General features: G+C 35.2%; 2 protein-coding genes and 1 non-coding gene across 6 annotated transcripts; all 3 read right to left on the reverse strand.

Annotated features, from left to right (window-relative positions):
- Positions 1–6,234: 6,234 nt before the first annotated feature.
- On the reverse strand, positions 6,235–13,319 carry LOC130467905 (uncharacterized). 3 transcript variants are annotated; one of them, XM_056836926.1, is made up of 15 exons: positions 13,285–13,319; positions 12,849–13,049; positions 12,069–12,111; positions 11,148–11,873; positions 10,961–11,053; positions 10,185–10,868; positions 9,942–10,079; positions 9,759–9,836; positions 8,045–9,330; positions 7,786–7,969; positions 7,617–7,709; positions 7,121–7,252; positions 6,896–7,020; positions 6,735–6,807; positions 6,235–6,639 (listed from the first exon to the last, which is right to left on the reverse strand). In XM_056836926.1, the coding sequence occupies exons 3-15, from the start codon at positions 12,108–12,110 to the stop codon at positions 6,532–6,534; spliced, it is 3,762 nt and encodes a 1,253-aa protein (XP_056692904.1). In that variant the 5' UTR covers position 12,111; positions 12,849–13,049; positions 13,285–13,319; the 3' UTR covers positions 6,235–6,531. The 3 variants fall into 3 exon arrangements, with proteins under 3 accessions (XP_056692904.1, XP_056692903.1, XP_056692905.1); XM_056836925.1 differs by having other exon boundaries at positions 11,148–11,915; XM_056836927.1 differs by lacking the exon at positions 7,121–7,252 and having other exon boundaries at positions 11,148–11,915.
- A 1,779-nt stretch (positions 13,320–15,098) lies between these two features.
- Positions 15,099–15,171, reverse strand: TRNAR-CCU (transfer RNA arginine (anticodon CCU)). The gene has a single exon. It is a non-coding gene; the product is annotated as a tRNA-Arg (tRNA).
- A 1,242-nt stretch (positions 15,172–16,413) lies between these two features.
- Positions 16,414–18,875, reverse strand: LOC110780252 (F-box/FBD/LRR-repeat protein At1g13570). 2 transcript variants are annotated; one of them, XR_008927920.1, is made up of 4 exons: positions 18,610–18,865; positions 17,308–17,408; positions 17,055–17,213; positions 16,414–16,872 (listed from the first exon to the last, which is right to left on the reverse strand). XR_008927920.1 is itself a non-coding variant. In XM_021984678.2 (4 exons), the coding sequence occupies exons 2-4, from the start codon at positions 18,148–18,150 to the stop codon at positions 16,591–16,593; spliced, it is 1,284 nt and encodes a 427-aa protein (XP_021840370.1). In that variant the 5' UTR covers positions 18,151–18,283; positions 18,610–18,875; the 3' UTR covers positions 16,414–16,590. The 2 variants fall into 2 exon arrangements, 1 of the variants encoding a protein (XP_021840370.1); XM_021984678.2 differs by having other exon boundaries at positions 17,308–18,283; positions 18,610–18,875.
- Positions 18,876–23,659: the final 4,784 nt, after the last annotated feature.

A 23,659-nucleotide genomic window follows, 5' to 3' on the forward strand; every position in this document is an offset into this window, starting at 1 on the left:
TATGCAAAACTGAACTTTCTGGTTTGTCTGAGATTGTGTGGTTGTGATGTTGTTATCAAATTCAAGTTAAGTGTACTATAAGCTGGTTTTCATTATTATGAGTAGGTGTTCTGCATTTATAAGCATTAAGTGAACTATAAATTTTAAATACATTTTAAAGTACAAAGGTACAAGGGGTTATCCATTCATTCTGTCAACATTCATACCAATATGGAGAGTTCATTTAGTTCGTATAACTACATCTATCATCCCTTCATTTACTTGCATTTACCACACCCACCAAACAAATACGGATACCCTAAAACCCTAAAAGAGGTATCCTCCTTTAAATAGTTAAACCAGAACTCCAAACTTCTAACTGCAAAACACAAAAATTTCAAACCTTTTCATACGGCATAAGAGGTCACTCAATAGGGGACATACAACGTCCAGGTAATCCAAGTTTATCTACTGTAATTGTTTAAATATCTACTATTCACAGCTTCCTTATTGTCAAAGGTGGAGATTAAACGTGAACATTAACTTTAATGTTGTTCGTTCATGGTTCCAACTTTCGATAGATCACCATGTATCAAATTATGCATTTTAATTTAATTTGTCTGTTGTTTTGGGTTACACATATTTGTTTTCGGACTATTTTTTTTTTTTACAAGTAATAATTCAAAAATCTCAAATGTATAATTGTGTACTCATACACCATACACACACTATTATACCCAAAAGTGTTTCCCCGCTTAAATATGTCGTTTGGTACTAAAAGTAAATACATTACGCAAAGAGTCTGGTACATGTAAGTTATGTGAGGTCTGGTATATATAGAGTTTGGTACATGTAAGTTATGTGAGGTCTGGTACATGTAGAGTTTGGTACATGTAAGTTATGTGAGGTCTGGTACGTATAGAGTTTGGGTTCGGTACAAGTATGTTATGAGGGGTCTGGTAGTGTAAGTTGTCATATATAATGAAGATTTTAATACAAATCCGTTCGCTGTTATTTAGCTAAGATTTTAATATAACTCATTGTAGGCCATGGCTTGGAAAGGAAAGGAAAAAGTAGATAATGGTATGGCAGAGGGGCAAACACCGAGAGGAAGGCGCTATACAGCGAGGGAGAAAGGGAAGGCTAAGGCAATAGACACTGACGACATAATGGCCACTTTAGCTGAGTCAGGTGAGCGGGATGTGAAAGACGTTGTCGGCATATTCACGGTACGCAGTAGGGCTAAAGGTCAATTCTTCCCACACTTACTTGCTGCGGTTTCTAGGCACGGGGATGATGCAATTGGGGGTATATTATTTAACCCTAAATGGCCCTTTTTAACTCCGCTTAAGATTATCAGTGCACGACGTTTTAGGAAAGAAGCGTACTGCTTTTTGTATTACTTAGTTGACTCCTACAACATGGCATTTAGCTTTAACTTGCACAAGCTGAAAAAAATATTAATGAAGTGCATGGAGAATAAGCTATTCTATCGCTATCTGGTGAAGTTCTTTGAGCTCTTTAAGCCTATCCAGTATTGGTTAGATGATGTTGTACATAGGTTAGCAGTGCATGAAAAAGAGTCTGGTCATTTTGGACTTTTGGTGCTAGGTCGCAAATATATGGGATTCACTGAAAGGGAAATAACGTTCGACTGGATTAATTTTGGAATGTTTGATCTTTTTTACTACTTACAATACGATGATTGTAAGTATTTGAAGTTTAAGAACGAAATGATAGACATTAATGGGTTAGACACAATGAGCGAGCTTGATTTGTTACTAGAAAATCCGTTTTACTCTGAACATAATTATCCTGAGTCTTACGAAAGGCAGATGGCATTGGCAAATGCAATGCGCTACACGGGGAAATGGTACTTCGATGAAGAATACATGAAGCATGTTGTGGAGGATTCAGCTGACGAAGAAGATAGTTCGAACAGCGACGCTAGTGAGGAGATTTAAAGACTATCATCGGCATTCGATGAATCGTAAATGATATGTGTTGTATTAAATAGTCCCCAGTCACTAGTACTATTTCTTCTTATGCTTAGAAATCCTTATGTTATACTTCATGTTACATAAGAGACGATTTGTATTCGTATGTTTAGAACTTCTTATGTTTAGAACTCCTTATGTATTCGTATTGGTAACCTTGTACTAAATATAACTTCCCTTATGTTGTTTTTGTTATAGTCTCCAATCTCTAGTACTAATTTTTTTTAACAGAAAGGGTAACATAGTCTAGTACTAGCCGGTTGGTAGTTAAAGGCAGTTTCATTATTTTCATTATTATAATAATAAAGGGTAGTTATTTATTTCCCCCGATTGGTAGTTAAAGGCAGTTTCATTATTTTCATTATTAAAATAATAAAGGGTCATTATTTTCATTATTATAATAATAAAGGGTAGTTATTTATTTCCACATTATTGGTAGTTAAAGGCAGTTTCATTATTTTCATTATTAGGGTAGTTATTTATTTCCACATTATTTGGATAAGGACGGACCCAGTGATCGTCTTCTATAAATAGGTCGGACTACGCCACGTTTTAAGAGTGCATATTTAGGAGAACACATTTGTTAGAAAAACGAAAATCAAATGGCATCATCCGCAAACTCAAGATGGTCTAGCGTCCCGCGTAGACCCACGGCGGAAGAACGTGCCATGGCAGAAATTAATGCAAAGGTTCAACAAATCAAGGACGCGAAAAAAAATCAGCGTGAACACATAAAATCAACAATGATAAGAATGAGGTGGGAAGGGAATAGTCGGGCTGAGACCCTTTTCAAGGATTTGCTACAGAGCTATGACGATGTGGAACAAGGCGTTGATGAAATGAACAAGGTAATGGAGAATGGGATACGAAATTGCAAAGAACATATACATCGATTGAAATCCATCCAACGTCAGTTCTTCACATCGCTTCACCAGGCGCTGCGTATTGGTGGTCATGGAGATCTATATGACCATATGAAAGAAATCATTGAGCAATATGATGACGCAGAACAAAGGGTGATTGATCTTAATATAGGAATTGAGCGTATCAAGTCCCCTACACTTGCTCCGTGAGACAATACATTGCTTCGGGAGTGCAATTTCGTATGTTTGCTAAAGTAAGGTGTGACGCATTATAAGTTGTACATATTAATAGTAAGTTAGTGTGACGCCAGTGTTAGTTGTAAATATTATGTTCAAATTTGTCATATTGTGTGACGCAGTGTATGTTGCACACATTACTAGTATTTTAGTGTCTCTTTGTTTATGAAATTAGGGTTTGAGATGTTTGTAAGTGTGTCTTATGATAATAACATTAGATAATAAATTTATTATATTAACATTAGATAATAAATTTATCTTTTCATTGCACACTAATTTTTCCATTAAACATGTATTAATTTTAATATTAAACATGTACAACTAATTCTAATATGTATTAATTTTTAACATGTACAACTAATTCTAATATGTATTAATTTTAAATTTCTGGTACCAATGCAAGGCTTATTCATTAGTGCAGTGCAATTATTGTCTAGGCGTGTTTGGGTAGTAATTAGGGCACAATTATTAACTAGGCGTGATTGGATATTAATTAGGGCACAATTCTTAAAAAAAAGTAACAATTTTCAATACCATTTCGTATACCCAAAACGTATACCAACTAATTTAAATTTTCAAAACGACCATCTAACTCCCCTACTATCGTATGACGTACACCATCGAATCAAGGGAGTTTGGTATCTATAAATACCATACTTAAACCACCATTTTCCAAAACCCATTTTTCCCTCCAAAACACCTTTGTGTAACCACATTTTCTCCTCTTCAACCACCATGGCTTCTTCGTCTTCAAGCTCGGGAGGTACCCCAATTCCCACTCCTCCACACACTCCACCAGAGGACGTCCTTACTTTCGAAGAACTTCTCGAGCATTATTGGCAAGTGTTTGAAGCTGAGGGCATTCATGAGGAACACCCCGACCCGTTGCTCCACCTACACGCTGAATTGGATGCCGATTTAGCAATTCTAGATGTTCCCCTAGGTGTTGCTGGTGATCAGGAATTGGATGCCAATTTACCAATTCCAGATGTTCCGGAAGTTGGTGCAGTGAACGTCGAAGAGGCGATCGAGGATGTTGCTGTAGTGAACGTCGCTCAGGAGATCGAGGACGTACTTGAAGCTGATGTTGAACCTGATGCTGAGGAGATCGATGAGGTTGTGGCTGAACTTGAAGCTGATGTGAACATAAGACCGAGAACTCCTCCTCAAGTGAATGAAAAAAAACGAAGGAGAGGAGATGAGACACCTTCCCCACCACCACACCCGCAAGGAAGAACCTGAATATGTTGTTTAAGGAGGGAAGATGCTTATTCAACAATACGTTGTTATCTATTGTTTAAGGAGTTTATCTGTTTTTTTATGTTATGTGATTTATGTGATTTAAAGTTTAAGTTTAAGTTTAAAGTTTATCTGTTGTTTAGATGTGAATTATGTTGTTTAAAGTTTAAATTTTAAATATTTTAATATATTATGGTGATTGAATGAACGTCATACGATAACCCTATTACATGAACGACTAATTAAAAAATCGGAAATTAAAAAAATACAGTTACATATTTCAGTTAAATATTTTTGTAAATACAGTTACATATTTCAGTTAAATATTTTTGTAAATACATACAGTTATTTGGATTAACTTACAGTTATTTGGATATCATTACAGTTATTATACACTTAAAGGAGTTTACATATAATTACAGTTATTTTGGATCCAACGTTACAATGCATCCAACGTATAACTAAAGATTAACTCAAATCAAGGATGCCAAAAGACTAAAAGAACAAATGGAGAGACTAAAAGAACAAGACAAGTACCTTATTCAACAATAACATTGATAATAATAAAAAGAACGCAACCAAGAGAACAAAGGATAAATAAAAAGTAAGAAGAAAAATAACACAATAACATAAAAACAACAAGTTAAGAAACACAAATGAAATTGATAATAATAAAAAGAACGCAACCAAGAGAACAAAGGATAAATAAAAAGTAAGAAGAAAAATAACACAATAACATAAAAACAACAAGTTAAGAAACACAAATGAAATTGATAATAATAAAAAGAACGCAACCAAGAGAACAAAGGATAAATAAAAAGTAAGAAGAAAAATAACACAATAACATAAAAACAACAAGTTAAGAAACACAAATGAAATTGATAATAATAAAAAGAACGCAACCAAGAGAACAAAGGATAAATAAAAAGTAAGAAGAAAAATAACACAATAACATAAAAACAACAAGTTAAGAAACACAAATGAAATTGATAATAATAAAAAGAACGCAACCAAGAGAACAAAGGATAAATAAAAAGTAAGAAGAAAAATAACACAATAACATAAAAACAACAAGTTAAGAAACACAAATGAAATTGATAATAATAAAAAGAACGCAACCAAGAGAACAAAGGATAAATAAAAAGTAAGAAGAAAAATAACACAATAACATAAAAACAACAAGTTAAGAAACACAAATGAAATTGAAAATAATAAAAAATAAGAAAACAATATAATGAAAGAACAAATTATGAAACGAAAATGGTCTATTTTTCTACCATAAAGAAACTTTTCTTGTAATACGAGCATATAGAGGTAAAACAGTCCTTTTATGAAAAAAATCGTATTTACATAATCAAATTCTTCAAAATCAATCAGCGATTTCAATGAAATCAACGTGTTGTGACATAATTTGATTCATTAAAATCATCAAAAACACCAAAACTCGATTATTACAAAAACTAAATCATCAAACACACGATTATTACAAAATCAAATTCATCAAAACATTATTTGCAGAAGAAGATAATCGATTTAATTTGATGTTGAAAAATATATATCGCAAGAAGAAAGCAAATCGAATAAATAACGCAAAAAACAGAGATGAGAAGACTAGAGCGTTTAATATTCTTTTGTTCTAGGGTATTGTTCTTTTGTTCAAGATAAACGTTCTTTTGTTAAACACGCGCGTTATATGTGTTTTTTATGTCGTTTTATTTCAGGTGCACGCATTGGGTACCAACTATACATATATGACTTTGGGTACCACAGCTATAAAAGTTAATATTGTACCAAACCTATATGACATTGGGTACCAGACTAATAACACATTTTCACACCAAATCATAAGAAGTTTGAAATGAACACAACTTGTAGTACGCGAACTAAAAACACAAATGTAAAAGGGATCAACACCAGCGAGTGTTGGGGGTAACAAATCATAAGAAATTTGACTAAACCAACATTTAAAGGGATCAACTTGTAGAACTTGACGACATTGCAATATAGAACAATGTCGTTAAAATATTACACACATATATTGGTGCCAAAACTACAAAGTATTCCATCCCCTTTAACCAAAATGCATAGTGTAAGGGAAGTATTGGTCACCAAACAACAAAAGCACGGTATAGTTCATACGCAACCGATAAACAAAGTTGATGATTAAACACTCGAACTAAAATAAACATAAGTTCATGACACTAGACTATTATAAATCAACGGCAATGGGTAGCAATTATCTCCGGTATCAATGGACGGCAAGAGTTGTAGTCTGAATTCAAATGGGACAAGAACAGAGCCTTCCGGGCAGCGCCTATCTCCCCCTGCCATGGAAAGTAAATAACCAGTATGTTATGCTAAGTGTATTTTAACATAACGTTATGTTCCAATCAACAAATTTGATTAACATAACACTTACCACATGCATTGACTTTTTGAAAGCATTAGCAGTCTCCCGGATCGCCATAAGCATCACAACCCCGCATGCATGACTGTGTAGGAGGAATAGCATAGTTAATTATATATTAAATGTACACAACTGAGGGAAAATAAACTAAGGGAATATCAACGGCCATATACTTGTCATTATAATCAGGAAAACCAACAACATCCAGGGGCCATTTCCCCATTTGCTTAGTCTGCCATGCCGGGGATGCGTTAAACTCCTTGTCAGTCTCCAGTAAGACGTAGTCAACGGCAGGTATCTGGAATTTAAAAAACTGGTTAAATGAAGCTAACTACACTATTCAATAATGTTTACCACCGCAAAAATTAGTAAGGACTACAAATCTCTAGTCCGTATACCAATTTCTTTAATTCCGCAGAATGCTCTGCAGCGGGATTTTTATACATGTTGTCAATGAACCATATCTTCTGGTCTTTGAGTGCAAAAGCAACACACCACCAGTGTTCGTTTTCGACAACTGGAACAAAAACCTGTAATTTACAAAGTCTAATATCTCTTAAACCTGTCTTCATTCAGTAATAACAATGACACATAGGTGATGAGATATGGACTAACAAAACAGGTACACAATATAATGTTTGGTATTCAATATACCAATTTCTAACGACTTTTGGTACCAATACGGAACAACACCATCAACTGTTTGTATCAAACCTAAAGACAATGGGTCCCAATCACATGCCATGTGAACGTTTGGTACCAATGAATATGGATAATAGTCACATGCATGATGATGTTTTGGTTAGCGATCATGTGTTAAGTCAACATGAGTCAACTATTGCGAACATACAAAATATCTAATAATGAGGGATGAATAGTATAAGATGGTAATACCACAGAAATATCCGAGGAGACCACCTTCCTAAGTGGTTGCGACCACTTCTTGAACAACCCAGCATATGTTTCTTTCGTCTTTAGCTTTTGATGCTGCCAACATAGGATTTAGCATTCAATAAACTGGATCAAACATAACGTATATTAAAGACCTAGTTTTAGTACTCACTGCAAACATAGAGTCAAGCATAAGTCTGCGACAACTCTTTGGAAATTCACTAGCCCACTCCCGGTTGTAGAGATATGCAATTGTACGAACATACTGGGAATTCACATAGGACCTGGGGTGAACAACCGAGTAACACATCTGCTGGTTTGCGTCGTTCCCATCACATTCAATCAACATAGCCCCTCTGCAAAACAACAACGATTTAGTAGATTTCAACAAACAGTGGGGTAATTATCATCTTTTAGAGAATCGAACATACCCTGCTTTCTTTTTGGTGTCGTAAGCCTCTACGTACTTCAAAATAGAACTGTCTGCCTTCGTCATTCTAATACCTGGTCGTTGACGAGCTGTTCTCATTGCTATTGCCTTCTCACTAGGCTTACGGGATCTCTTTGTCGCAGTGCGGGGTTTGGGACTAGGTTTAGGCCTTGCTGCCTTTATTCTTGTTCTCACCTGACCATCACCACCTGGTTCAGCACCATCAAAATCTTCAGGATTGGAACCATGAACAGCACCATGGTCCAAACCTTCACCCCCACCCCTTGTATTCTCGGTCCCATCGGCACCCGGACCCTCTGCATTATCTGCACCTTCAGCTTCACCCGCAACCGGACCCGTTGTACCACCATTTGCTCCTTGGTTCTCATCATCATCATCACCAGGTTTATCTTGATCCGCGGTATTACCAACATCTTCTTCATCTTCGTCACCTTCCTCGCCATCTTCTTCATCATCTTCCTCGCCATCTTCTTCATCACCTTCCTCGCCATCTTCTTCATCACCTTCCTCTTCATCTTCTTCATCTTCGTTTTCGGGGTCCTCCAAAACATCATTTTGTGGCTCCACAAAATCATGTTGTGGTGGCTCTTCTACTGGGCCCTGGGGGTCTGCCTCTTGCTGCACAACAGGCACCACTGGCCCTTCTTCTTGTGGTCCGCCTTGGTCTCCCTCGGTATGACCTTGCTGGACAGGCTCATGACGTGGCTCTTGTTGTGGCTCGTGTTGCGGCAGTGCCTCCATAGGCTCATTCTGCATGGCCTCCAAGTGCTGCACTAGCTCAACCACTTGTTGTGGGGGGGCCTGCTGCACTTGCTCTGCCTCCTCCATAGGCTCATTCTGCACGGCCACCACTGCTGGAACATGCAGAAACTCAAACACGGGCTGCTCCACAGGCAAGGACTGGTAATTCACAAACACATTTTCTTCACCTCCCAATGGTTGTTCCACTGTGTGTTGCACATTGTCTGTTTCATCCTCCTCCAGTACAATGACATCTAACTCACTCAGGACCTTGTTGACCGACTTATCCACCGCCATTGGCTCACCATCCACGTTAATATAAGCATTATCGCTGATTTGGCGATGGGAACTGCTAGCAGGGGAGGGATCTTTTTCAGCAACACCAGGGGAGGGATCTTTTTCAGCAACACCAGGGGAGGGATCTTTTTCAGCAACACTTTCCTTTGCCCCCAGCCTGCGTATGATTACTTGTTCTCGTATCACGGCACGGAGGTCTTGCAGTAAGGGGGCCATCCTTTCCATAACCTAATACCAAGGTCAAACAAATAGGACGCTTTAGTCTAATACATTGACACAATATTATTAATAATGAACAGTCTATAAAAATGCAAATAATACCGTTTGGTACACGTTCAGTATTTACAAATATATTCCAGTTTCTATTATTTGGTACACAGTCCGGTGTACCAAATTTCTTAACCACCATGACACTCATAAGTCTTTCATCTGCTTTAAAAGACTTCACAATAATACTTTGGGGGATTAAGCAGTCCTTAAATGAAAGAATCACCATTCTTTCATTGTCATTGGACTACAGAATCCTCCCAAGGTATTATTATAAGCTTTCTGAAGCTACACTTGTACACTTGTATATCGTCCTTCAAACAACAGCATATAGAATGTGTTTAATACCAATACCAGAAAAATTGATATCAAACTACTGCTACTCATACCAGATCAGCAACCTCTTCTGCCAATGGCCTTCTTTCTCCAAATAGAGGATGGGGCTCCCGGTAAACAACATCAACCGTCTGTTGAAATGAAATAAAACCAAGAATATATTTAAGAAGTACTAATAACAATGTCATATTTAAAGCAACAAACACCACATATATTGATCACAGGAGAATACACACCGATAACCTCCCATAGTCTTCAGTAGGCTTCCTATCATGAAGTTTCACCTTCTCCACTTCCTCCTCAGTCCAGACTTTTAGTCTGGGGAACTCGTCCCAACGGACAGGAAGCCGACATAAACGATCTAGATAAAAAACCTGCCAGAAATGGATAACTAATTAAAACATGCCAGAAAAGGACTACAACATACAACACTTATAATGAACATACTTATTAAATGTCAATTTCAGGAGAGCACTCACCAACAAAAACAAAACACAACCACCAGTCCCAGCCGCATAACCCTGAACTTCTAGCTTCCGCTGGCATGTGATCGCGTAGTCTAGCAGCCATTTGTGACAAAACTCACACCAGTTATACTGATCTGCGTCCTTTGCAACACATACAGCACCTAGCAGTTTCGTCGACATGTTTGCACCATCAGTAGAAGGACAAAGAATCTGTCCCATTAGCACAATCATGAAGTTCTCCATGAACTCAGTCCTTTGACGTTGATTTGCGAGCGGCACTAAGTTGCCGAGCTTGTCCAAGGGACCTAACAACACGCGAGTTGCGTTGGATATCAGTACTGTGGTCTTGTTGTTTGCAGGGTTTTTCTCACCATACTTCACTGCATACGCTAGAGCTTTTCCAGCCGGCAAATCAGAATCCTTTTCAGGGACGGGAAGCCCGCTGTTCCTCAAACCAAACACATCTTCCCAATGGCCAGGTGTGATCGGCAACACATGCCCGTCACCACCTACCAGATAACTGTTGACTCCGTCCAATCTGGTCATCAGCCAATAACAAAGCTGCCTCGGAAGCTTGGATATTTTCAACTCCAACAATCCTCCAAACCCCATTTTTTGCACACAGGCTCTTCTAGAGTCATCAAATCCAGCAATGATCTTTGAGAAAGCATCAGTGCGGCATATAACACTCGGTTGCTACCAACATGCCATTAAGTAAGTCAGAACCTAACATAATATCTGCTTCACAATCACATAATCATAATCTCAAGAATTAAATTACCATATACCTTGCGATCGCAATTAGCCCTTTGGGTAGCAACTACAACATCATGACACTTGGCATATTCACCCCTAGATATTGGATGTTGGGGGATTGGAACCTGATCAGAGGGTACAACAACATATTATTAAACAACTAGTTGATACTAATTTAATGAATACATATTAAAATAACGGTATAGATGTCATTCATACCCGCAGAAACACTCTCCTATTCTTGCCTCTCTTAGTCATTCCCTTATCTTTAAGAGGAGACTTTCCTTTTCTACGCTCTTTATCAACAATCTTACCAACCTTTTTCTTCAGCAACAACTTCTTCTTCACAGGCTTCCCCTGTTCTTCCTCGTCATCAGTATCCCCACGACGCCTCTTCCTAATCACCTTCAAATGTTTCTTCCTCAACCCATGTTGTTCATCTTCTGGATACCGCCTAACATTTTGGCCTACATGCTTCGGATGCTTCTTCCCCACTCTACGGACATCAGCTTCTCCATCTTCCTCGTCATCCTCTTCATCATCATTTCCTTCATCCTCTACATCATTAACTAAACGCCTGCTCTTAGCATACTTCCTACTGCGCTCTTTCATCTTCAACTTAGCACGAGCATCAACTTCAAGATCATCATAAAACTCATCATCCTCCTCTACAACAACAGGACGCCTTCCTTTAGCATTACCCGTTTTCCTGCCCTGATTTTTCAACTTACACTTTACACCAACATCATTTTCCCCCTCATCCTCATCCTCATCTACATACTCTTCGTCGTCGTCTTCTTCTTCGTCCTCTAACTCCTCACCCTCCTCTTCATATGGTGTATCTTCACTATCATCCCCTGATCCAACGAGATCTTCCTCGTACTCTTCATCATCTTCATCAATTTCCGGTTCCACATACTTCTTACGGTTACTAGTGCCGGGTACCTGGGGAGGTTTATCCTTAAAAACTTCATTCATTGCAAATTTCTGCTAATATACGAAAACAAATTCCATGATTACGTAATGCACAAACATATTCATGATTATTTAATGAAAAGACATATACAATATTAAGTAATACCAACCAAAATATTATATGGCTATCATAAAATTATATAAACAACACTTAACAACACTCACCCATTGCTTATTTGATCCGGTGTGACCCTTTTTGAAGACCATCCTGAAATTACAAGGGGCCAATAAAGTGAATAAGAAACTGAATAACGAACTAACAATTACTTCAGGATTTTGAACTTTCAGAACAGCTAGGCATTACCAAACAAATACGACACTGAATAAGAAGCAACAGATGAACACATAACCAAAACATAACAAATATAAGCAATATTAAACCCTACGTTTGGTCAATTTATATAACAATTCAATAAACGAGTAACCATGTTTTGGGATATTCATGACAAAATACACAAACATTAACATATTTTAAGAACATTTTGACCAACATAAGCAGAAATCAGAATAACAATTAAAGAACAATTTTTGTACCTCGGGATTATTAATCAAATTTATTATAACAGAACCCACTCCAAACCATCTAATTAATACGTATTATAACTATAATTCAGAAAAAGATTTATGACTACAAATTCATTACTAACTTGAATCAGATAAAGATTATTTATTACAGAGTACAAAGTCATTTCCAACTACAATAGCATGCAAATTTCCAAACTATGTAAAAAATCAACACTTTCTATATTCCAGAAATCATACAACTTGCATAATAATCACCAACTTATATCAGAATTGCATAAAAATCATACCAAATCCATAATTATAAACCCTAATTATATTATTGTTAATAAAAATCAGATTTTTACCCAAAATCGAAATGAACCCTAGATTATAACAGCAGAATACCTATACAATATTCTTCAATAAAGATTAACTCTTTACCTGAGATTTCGCAATTCACCAACTTCCTCTCGCAAGAAAAAACTTCAACCTCCTATCAATTATATAGTACGGGACGGCAGTTAAGAAGTGCGGCGGTTTTACGGCAGTTACGAAGTTGTAGAATGGGAGGCGGTTAATCGATTGATGATTCCGAATTTGGAGGGAGAAGAAACGAAACGAGCGGGAGACGAACTGCAAGAACTGAAGCTTCCAAGGTAAGTTTTAGGAGAGAGAGTGAAAAGTTGGGTGTTAAATTTTATTACATCAGTTATTACAATTTACAGTTGCCAACAATATTTCCCCAAAATAATTAAAAGGAAAACAAATTATTATTTTTGAATTTTGAATTTTGAAGCTGATTTTAGAGAGAGAATGAGAAATAAAAAGGAGAAAGAAATTGAAAGTGGGCCAAACACCATCATACCCTTGCATTTACCTTTATACCCTTGGTATAGTCTTCAAAGACTCTAGTTGGTAGAGTCTCAGAAACCCTCGGGTGTGTGACGGGGCTTAAGGCGAGGACATGGAGAGAGAAAAAGGGGGGTTGGAGATTGTTTAATTCAAATTGAAATTAAATAAGCATGACCAGTCACAGGAAGACGTGTGTCATGTTAACTTATACTACCGGTTGCTATTATTTAGCAACAGGTTAAGGACCATTTTAAGAAAAATACCCCTAAAAGTTGGGTTCATTCATAATTAATCAATAAGTGGGACTGAATTTAGAAGACGGCCCGAAGGTGGGATTATTAAAATTAACTTTTGCTATATATTAATAATTATAATATTAAAGTTACCGTATGACAACTAGAGTAACTAAAATACATATAAGTATGACTACGTAAATGTAAGAGTTACTATATGATCACGCGATTTTTCGGATCACGTGAACATTGCTGGTCCATGTCATATTTAAATGATGTAAAATACCTAAAATACCATGCATGGTCCATGCTGCCATGCAAGTGGGATCGAACTTAACTTGGATCGAATTAGATTGAACCAACAATTTAGTCCACAAGACCACAATAACCGATCCTATTTCTGTTTATTCTGTATAGCTTCTTCACTTAACCGTTGCTTTTCCCGCGGGATATATCTTAGGGAGTTCCTCTTTTAATTCAAAAGGTATTGCATTTTCGGTGTAAAATAGAATTGTTAGACAATTAGGGTAACTTCTAACATGTTATGGTTAACTTTGTACATTGATTTCTATTTGGATAAATTTTTAAGTTTTATACATTTTTTCAACGGGTTATTATATATTTATCATTATCCATTATGAGTGATTTTACTAGTTACCCCGAGGTAATATAAAAGTAAATATTTTTTAGATAATTTTTTTCGCTTTAATAAAAACTATCTCTTCAGAATCACTAATAATGTATAAAAGTACTCCATAACTATGTAACCCTTTAAAATGTTTATCTATAAACAATTATAATATAAAAGTTAATCAGAACATCTTAAGGATTCGTTCTATTGAACTTATTTTGACTGAACTTACATTATCTGAACTTAACTGTCTTATCTGAACTTAACTGAACTTATCTGAACTTAACTGTCTTATATGAACTTAACTGTCTTATATGAACTTAACTGAACTTATCTGAACTTAACTAAACTTATCTGAACTTATTTTATCTGAAAAAAATTTATTTTGTCTGAAATAAACTTATTTGTGTGTAAAAATGTCTGAAAAAAAACTTATTTTTGCTAAACTTATATTGTCTGAACTTAAATGAACTTATCTGAACTTATCTGAAGTTAACTAAACTTATTTTGTCTGAAATAAGTCAAAATAACTCGAACAAAACAGAGCCTAAAGCTACCAGAACTGAAATAAACTTATCCAAGTGTATAATAAATTTACCTGTGCGTTCAAGACCTTTTGGCGATTTTAAGGGTTTAATTTTTTTGTAATAAGAGAATTTAGTAAGTTAAAATAAGTTAACTTTTATGCTATAATATCAGGAGAACGTATGGATAACTTTACGAGCAATTTCCTTTAATATTTTTTAAAGAACGTCAAATTCCCAAAATACGCTACTTTTTAACTTAATTTCCACCATACCGTCCACGTCAGCATTAAAATCGGTCTTTTTTTTTAACGAAGCGACACTAAACCGCTATCTCAAGTAGCGGTTGACTTAAGTAAACCGCTATCTCAAGTAGCGGTTGACTTAAGTAAACCGCTATCTGAGATAGCGGTTTGTAATCACTATTTATAAATGGTAAAAAAAAAAAAATCGCGTCAGGTAGGGGTCGAACCTACGACCTTCTGCTTAGGAAACAAACGCTCTATCCACTGAGCTACAGACATTAATGTCGATATGTTAAATTTGGTAATGTTTATAATTAATATTAAGAAATGGTTAAAAAGAAATAAGCGCGTCAGGTAGGGTTCGAAACCCACGATCTTTTGCATGGAAACAACACGCTCTATCCACTGAGCTACAGACACAATTGATGCTACAAGAGGTTACTTCTAAGTTATATTTCTATTTAAACTGTAATTCATGTTAAAAATAATTTACAACTAAGCAAACCGCCATCTGAGATAGCGGTTTTCTTTTATTGCAAACCGCTATCCCAGATAGCGGTTTATAACATTGAACCGCCATCTGAGATGGCGGTTTGTTTTAATACGAAACCGCTATCTCATATGGCGGTTCAATGCTGAACTGGATCTCTTTCTCCCTTGCTTACGTGGACGGTATGGTGGGAAATAACTTAAAAAGTAACGTATTTAGGGAATTATTGGATCTTTATACAATATTGAAGGAAATCGCTCTAACTTTACGCCCGCCTTACCGGCCGCATTTATCGTATGCTCTTAATATTCAAGAGTTTGTGGATTCGATAGTTTTTGGGCTTTTAGTTGTTACTCCATAATTTTTTTTTCTTTGCTTAAGATTTTTTGCCCTTCCTCCAATTTTTAATACTCTCAACGTTTGAGATTTTTGCATTATTCACATGTTCTACTTTGACAATTATTGATAATTTATACGTAAGATAAAACATAGTCATATGAATTTTGTTAGATTTGTTTTAATGTGTATTTTCAAAATATTTACTTTTTATATTTTTTGCTTAAAAAGAATTAAATATAATAATGGTCAAAGTTATGCATTGGTGCGTGAAAGTGACAAATATTGCGAGTAAAAATGAATGGAGAAAATATTATTTATCGTATGCTCTTCATGATAAGGCTTTGTGGGAGGACTGAGTTCAAACAGAAAATTTGTTTGGCAAAAGATGAGCAATATCATCAGCAAATACTCTTCACAATGAGGAATATAAATATGTACATGTATCAAGCTCAAGGAAGAAAGAGGTTTTTCTTAGACGACTAGGCGAAAGGACTCACCAAATGAAGACAGTAACTGCCAGCTTATTGTTCAGACATTCGACAGCTAAGTTGATAAGTATTCTTACTGCAGTAAAGTGATCTCAGGAAAGAAGGAAGAACTTGCAGTCATGTAAATTATGTGACTAAACTTACACTAATAATTTTCATGTTGGCTAATGGAGTACGTAATGGTCATGAGTATATATGTGAATCTTGTTTAAAATTAAATCCATGAAAATATATCTGATATGATATTTGTTCCAAGTCTTCCAACAAAACCACTAATGAGAGTTGATACACTATTTAGGTTTTTCAATCACTCGCGCAAAAATGCAAAGAAAACAACAATGTTTATTACCAGCACCACAGAGTAACCCATTCCTAGTTCCTCTATTTCTTCAACCAAACGAGTTGCGCCTTTGGTGATGTTCTAGGGAGTTGCAACAGATCCCGTAACAGCTGTAGCTCTGAATTAGCATCAGGACAATATCCAAATCCACACTCGAAGAACAACTTCTCAAGCACGACTGAGATAGCAAGCAGGTACTCCACGAATATCAGCTCTGCTTGTGATCCAGTGATACCTGTAATTTTCACCTTTAGGAGATGGCCCAACTTGTAGTTGTCATCATAGTCAAGTTTTTGCTGCACAGCATTTCTGTCTGGTGTAACCTGTCAAAAAGAAGTCATCAATTGGTGTTTACAAAAGATTAAGGAGGTCTTCAAACATGAAATTTTCAACCGACAGATGCTATATTGTTATACAAGTACGTAGGAGTAGTTGCTAATAGAAAATAAATTATGCAGACAGATAATATAAATAAAGGTCAGTAAATTGTTTATGATATACTCACTGAAATTTCAAGTTCTTTGATGCTTGGACAACTCTGAACCATGCGAAAAACAAAATCATATACTTCTACACGACCCAAGTCAAGATCTGTGAAACTAACTTTATTTAGGTGGTTAAATGCCAAAGGAAACGATTCGGCAACACCACCTGCGGCCAAAAACTTGCATGACAAGAGAAAAACAGATCAGATTGAATACGAGTGACCAAAACATTATTCACGGAAGTTAAAACAGAATAAAAGCAGTGAGTTATACCCAAGAAAAACGACCCCCAAAATGAAGATGTTGAAGTTCACACGAAGTTGCAAGATCCTTGAAGGAGTCCAATTCTACTGCTTTAGGATTCTTATACTTTTCTATACACAGTGAGATGTTAGCAAGACGAGCAACATTTTTGAAACTTAGATAATTGAATACGCCTTTGATAACTAAGCTTTCAAGACTGGGTACATCAATAACAACATGATCCAAGTCAATGCAGCTTTCAAGGTCTAACAATGTAAGCCTGGGACAACTTGCAATCAAACTCCCGAACACAGCAGGTTTGCATTTAATAAGGACTAGCTTAAGACTTCGGAGATTAACAAAGCCCTTGAAGTGAGGTGGAGGTTTCAGAACAAAATGCTCGAGTCTTATTTTCACCAACTCTTTGCATTCGAAAAAATGATAAGGTATGGGTAAGAGGTCATAATCACCATTTAAAGAAAGAGCTATCTTTTTTACACAAGTCCTCGAAATAAAGGATAGCCATGGACTAAGAAGGATGAATGATCCCTTTCCAGTATACGAAACATGAAGATGTAATTTATGTAAAGGGCCGTTGTGATTAAAGAGTATACTGCTAACAATGTCGGTGGCATTTCGGCCAACAAGTGTCCTTTTTGACATCTCTAGTTGCATAAGGAAAATAACATCAATAATAAGATGTCTATGAGACAACCAATTATCCTTCCATTTTGTTGATAGCACGCTCATCCTAGCTAAGGTTTGAATTGGCAAGCGTTTAAGAATATTTTCAGTTACAATAGTAGGTAGATTACTGATAAAATCTTGATTAGCTTCATCAGTAAGGTTCATAGAAAATTTGGATGAAGCCATTGGAAACCACTGACTCGCTGAGAGATTGAATCAATCGAAATGTAGCTTCATTACTGAGTGAACTGACAGGCCACTGGAAATGTAGCCATTGTACATCCTCACCATATTGAAATTCTCCGATTTTAATTAATATCTGCATATATGATACATCCCACACCAAATTCAAACAAATCCAACAACTACAAACAGGTCCCAAAAAACTCAAAATCAACCAAATTTCATGACAATATAACCAAACAATATTCTGCCAACAATCCAACCCAATTTCATGACAATATAACAAAACAAAATTTTGCCAACAATCAACACAATTTTATGCAAATTATTCCAACTAATAGTTGGGATTCAAATCTAGCCTAATATTAGTCTTCACAACACAAAATATAATCCAATTCATTTTAGGGTTTCGTTTCACTTCAGACATAATTTCAATTCATTGTTGGGATATTCAAATCTTACCTTAATCAAAATTTCCACCTTCTACAGAGATTCGACCCGATTGATCGCCGTCGACTACTTCACTTAAGCTATACCGTGTTTTACTGTTTTTACTTTGTAGCCTTCATCTTCACTGCCACTTTGGGTTGTCTTCCGTCAAGTTAACGCCTAACGTTTTTCTTCACTAAGACAGTAAGGTCAGTAACACCCGTTTCGTCCAGAGGAAGTCTTTGTCACAACACTCACCACGAGTAGAGATGCCAACGAGGCGGGTTGGTAGATTTGGTGGGTCGTGGGTCAGAGGTAAGACGAAGTATATGATTGCAAATTTGATGGTGCAGGCGTGTGCACCGTGCTCTAGGTGCACCTGAAACAAAACGACATAAAAAACACATAAAACGCGCGTGTTTCATTAAATTCCGGGAACAAAAGAACATTTTCCTTGAACAAAAGAACAATACCTTAGAACAAAAGAACATTAAAGGCTCTGTTCTTTTCAGCTCTGTTTTTCGCGTTTTTTATTCGATTTTCTTTCTTCTTGCGATATATATTCTTCTAGATTTTATGTTTTGAACTCAAATTGTGAAGAGGAGAGACAAAGTATGAACTAGTTTTTCTAAAATAGTTCTTAGAGAGTGAAAGTAGTGAAAATTCCCAAAAATTCGTTGATTTTTCTGCTTCAACATCAAATTAAATCGATTCTTCTTATTCAAATCTGAATTCTGCAGCTGAAAATCAAATTTTGGGAGGTAATTTTACAATTTTGAAATAATAAGTTCTAGGTTTTGATGATTTTGATTTTGTAATAATCGTGTGTTTGATGATTTTGATGATTTGTTTTTGCAATAATCGAGTTTTGGTGGTTTTGATGATTTTAATGAATCAAATTATGTAAACACGTTGATTTCATTGAAATCGCTGATTTTGAAGATTTGGATTATGTAATTGCGATTTTTTTCCAGAAAAGAACAATTTTACGTATTAAAGAACATATGCTCTTATTAAAAGAACAGTTTCTTTATGCTCGTATTAAAAGAACAGTTTCTTTATGCTCGTATTAAAAGAACAGTTTCATTATAGTAGAAAAATAGACCATTTTCGTTTCATAATTTGTTCTTTCATTCTATTGTGTTCTTCTTTTTTATTATTTTCAATTTCATTTGTGTTTCATAACTTGTTCTTATTATTTTATTGTGTTATTTTTCTTCTTACTTTTTATTTATCCTTTGTTCTTTTGGTTGCGTTCTTTTTCTTGGTTTAATACATGTAACCTATTATTTTTTTCAGATATTATGAATAATATGCTTGATAATTCATAATAGAATGATGAAAATGATGATTCCGAATCATATATTATTGTTGAACAAGGTACTTGACTTGTTCTTTTAGTCTCTCTATTTGCTCTTTTAGTCTTTTCATTTGTTCTTTTTATAATATTCTGTTAAAAGAGCAAAATAAAAACACGTGCATAGTTCTCATTATGCACTCTTTAAATTTTTTTTATTTCTCCTTCTCTGTTATTCTTTGATTCTACTTCCTATTTTTTCATCTTTTATTTTTCAGCAACTATATATATAATAATTGTACTTTTGAATCATAACCATTAGTCATTTTATAAATACATTTTAGAGAGAGAAAGAGGATAGGATTTATATTCTCTCAACATATATAAGAGAGATTTTTTGAGAGAAAAAGAGTGAGATGGTGAATGAAAGAGTAAAAATATATATTTTCTCCTTATTCTCTCTCTAAAATTCCTTCTGAATGTGTTCTCCTTTGTTGAAAAATGAGTGAATTAAGAAAAACACTAGTTCAATTTGGCTAGTTTTCGAAGCAAGAGAATATCTGGAGAGCGTGATATTTTCCGAGGATTGAGATCAGTTTTTGAAGATTTATAAAAAGATATTGATGCTCCTAATAAATGTTGATCAAGTGTTTAAGGTACGTTTCCTTGTTCTTTCCTCTAATGTTCTTTTCAAATTGTAATGTTCTTTTCACAAGTTTACTTTTACTGTGGCATCAACATAGTTTGTTCTTTTAAATCAACATAGTTTGTTCTTTTATATCAACGTACATAGATTGTTAAAAAAAGAACATATAATGGTTTGAAAAGAACACATAACACTTAAAAAAGAACACAGTCTGATTCGTGGTAAAAGAACAAAAATACTTTTTTTTTAAATATAGATTTAGTTTTAAGTGCATCAAAAAATCGTTGTTTCGTCTTTTTTTAATTAGAACATAAAATCGTTTGAATAGAACAAATAACACTTAATAAAAGAACATAGATCTGATGCGTTGGATAAGAACAAAAATACATTTAAATATAGATCTAGTTTTAAGTGCATCAAAATTTCGTCATTTTTGTCTTTTTAATTAGAACACTAAGTGGTTTGAAAAGAACAAATACAAAAGAACATAGATTTGTTGTTCTTTTCGTCCCTCTCATTCTGTTCTTTTGTTTGATAAGGAAAAAGAAAATTTGTTGTTCTTTTTCATGTATTTTGTTCTCTTGTTCTTTTTTTTTTGTTGTCTTTTTCTTAAAATTTTTTGAGCTTTTGTTCTTTTATTTTTCTTTTGATTTTGTTCTTTGTGTTTTCTAAAAAAGTTGTTGTTCTTTTTTTAATTATTTTGTGTTCTTTTTAACTTTTTAACTTTTTTTACTGTTTTTTAATTTTTTATAATATTATCAATAATATTTTTTTTTCTGTTGCATTTTTCACATGATGTTCTTTTTGTAAAATAGTTGTTCTTTTTATAGTGTACCAGGAGAGAGAATATGTTATTTTCAATTTTGCACATTTTCTTTAATTTTTTAACATTACTGTTCTTTTCAGATTTGGGTTAATGTTCTTTTCGTTTACTCTATTATGTTCTTTCTGTTTAGTTTCTTATGTTCTTTTTGTATTTTTTTTTTTTTTTGCGTTTTGGTGCAGGTGCACGTAGATCTACGTGCAGGCCCCTGCTGAAGGAAATAGTGCCCTTGGTCCAAGTATGCATATAATATTAAGTCTAATAAATGCGGTTCAGTATTAATTAACAAGTTAATAATTCAGTGAGATCAAGTGAGCTGAATGCCTGACTAGAGGCCGCTTCAGTTCAAGTGGAATTAATTATATTAATCCACAGCTTACTCTTGACTGAACCCGTAGGGTCACACAAATAGTACGTAAAACGGATCAAGTATTTAATGACATTAAATACTCCATCTATGGATATTCGGAATCGACGGATCTTGGTTTCAGTGGGAGCTGAGATCGTCAAAGGCAAGTAAATGAATACTCCGGAAACGATGATATTGCCGGACACGGAAATATGGATCGTATCGGAAATATAAATATTATCCAAGTCGTAGATGTTGCCGGAAACGGAAACATGGTACGTATTGGAAAATATTATCGGAAACGGAAATATTGCCGGAATCGAAAATATTGCCGGAAACGGAAATATTGTCAGAATCGGAAATATTATCGGAATCGGAAAATAATTCCGGAAACGGAAATATTAAATATTTGTTCGAAACGGAAATTAATTCCGGAATCGAAAATATTAAATATTGTTCGTATCGGAAATAAATTCCGGAATCGGGAATTTAATCGGAAGCATATCGTACGAATTAGCATCGGACGAGGCCTGCCAGACGAAGGCCCAGCACGAAGCCGGGCCATCGCCCAGCAAGCCAAGCGCGCCACACGAACAGCCAAGGCCACGCCAGACCCAGTGCAAGGCCAGGCCCAGCTGGCCGTGGCAGCGCGCGCAACTGCGAGCATTGCTGCAGCTCGCGTGGGCTTGTAGCTCGCGTGGGCCGAGCGGCCGTGTGGGCTGTGCGCGGGCATGGCCTGCACGCTTGCGGGTCGTGCTCGTGTAGAGTTTGTGTTCACATACGAAACCTAAAGAGTATAGGATTTGTTTAATGATTAAAATTCCTAATCCTAAAAGATAAATTAATTAAATAAGAATTCTACTAGGATTCTAATTTAATTAATTCGTATCCTAGTAGGATTCGATTACTTATTCCATGGTCTATAAACATGAGTTAAGGGCTCATAATTTATATCGAGTATTCAAGTATTCAAAGTGATTTTTGAGAGCAAAAATTCAGTCATATAATTGCCTACAATAGCCGAAAATTCTAAGTACCTTAAGGGCGATTCTAGTTGGTCAAGCTTAAGGCGGATCCGGACGTGCTGTGGACTATCTATGGAGGGACGACACTTGGAGTCCTAAAGACTTGTTCTTGTTCGGTTCGGGCGCAGCTAGGGAGGGCACGCAACAAAGTGTATGCATCTAAACTATGCTAAATGATTATGTGTAAATAATATGCTTTCCTGGCTTTATGGTTTTTCCGCATGATTTATGTTTTGTCATATGAATCATAACCTTACAGTGGTATCAGAGCCTCTTATTATTTTCATAATCTAAATTGCATAAACATGGTTAAATATTACAAATTTGCAAGAATTAAAAAGGGGTGATTAATTTTCGTAATTGTTAATTAATTGCAAATTGCGTTTATTTAATTATACGTACGCAGTTTTTCGGCAGTTTCTTCGTTACTCATCCAAATCGAGTGATTTTTGTGTCAATTCCGCATGTAAAAGGCAATCTAAAATTTTGACAAAAGTAGTTTTTTTGGCCGAACCCAGAATTCTCAAATTCGAAGCCTAACTATGACTTTTCGGAGGTTTTAGTTTTTCGAATGCAAAATTTCGTAAATTTAAGATGTTAAATTAAATATTTGCGATTCTTGTTGATAAATCTTGAATTTTTGATTGACCTACTGTATATGTTTAACAAGTTTGAATGCCTAGCCTTGTTAATTATGCAATTTAATTTGTAATTATGATTAATTTGTTGAAAATTGGAATAATTTAGAATTAATTTGATTTTCATAATTAGTTGTAATTTAATTAGATACCTATGATTAAAAACCACCATAAAAGTTGTAAATTTATGTTAAATTTTAAATTTTTATGACCTAGACTTGAATCCATGTTAATCGGAAATCAATTAAATAATAAATTTTCGATTTTTCGCCCTAAAATTATGAAATTAATATTATTTATTAATT

Source organism: Spinacia oleracea, chromosome 2, assembly GCF_020520425.1.
Source record: "Spinacia oleracea cultivar Varoflay chromosome 2, BTI_SOV_V1, whole genome shotgun sequence".
Taxonomy (NCBI): domain Eukaryota; kingdom Viridiplantae; phylum Streptophyta; class Magnoliopsida; order Caryophyllales; family Amaranthaceae; genus Spinacia; species Spinacia oleracea.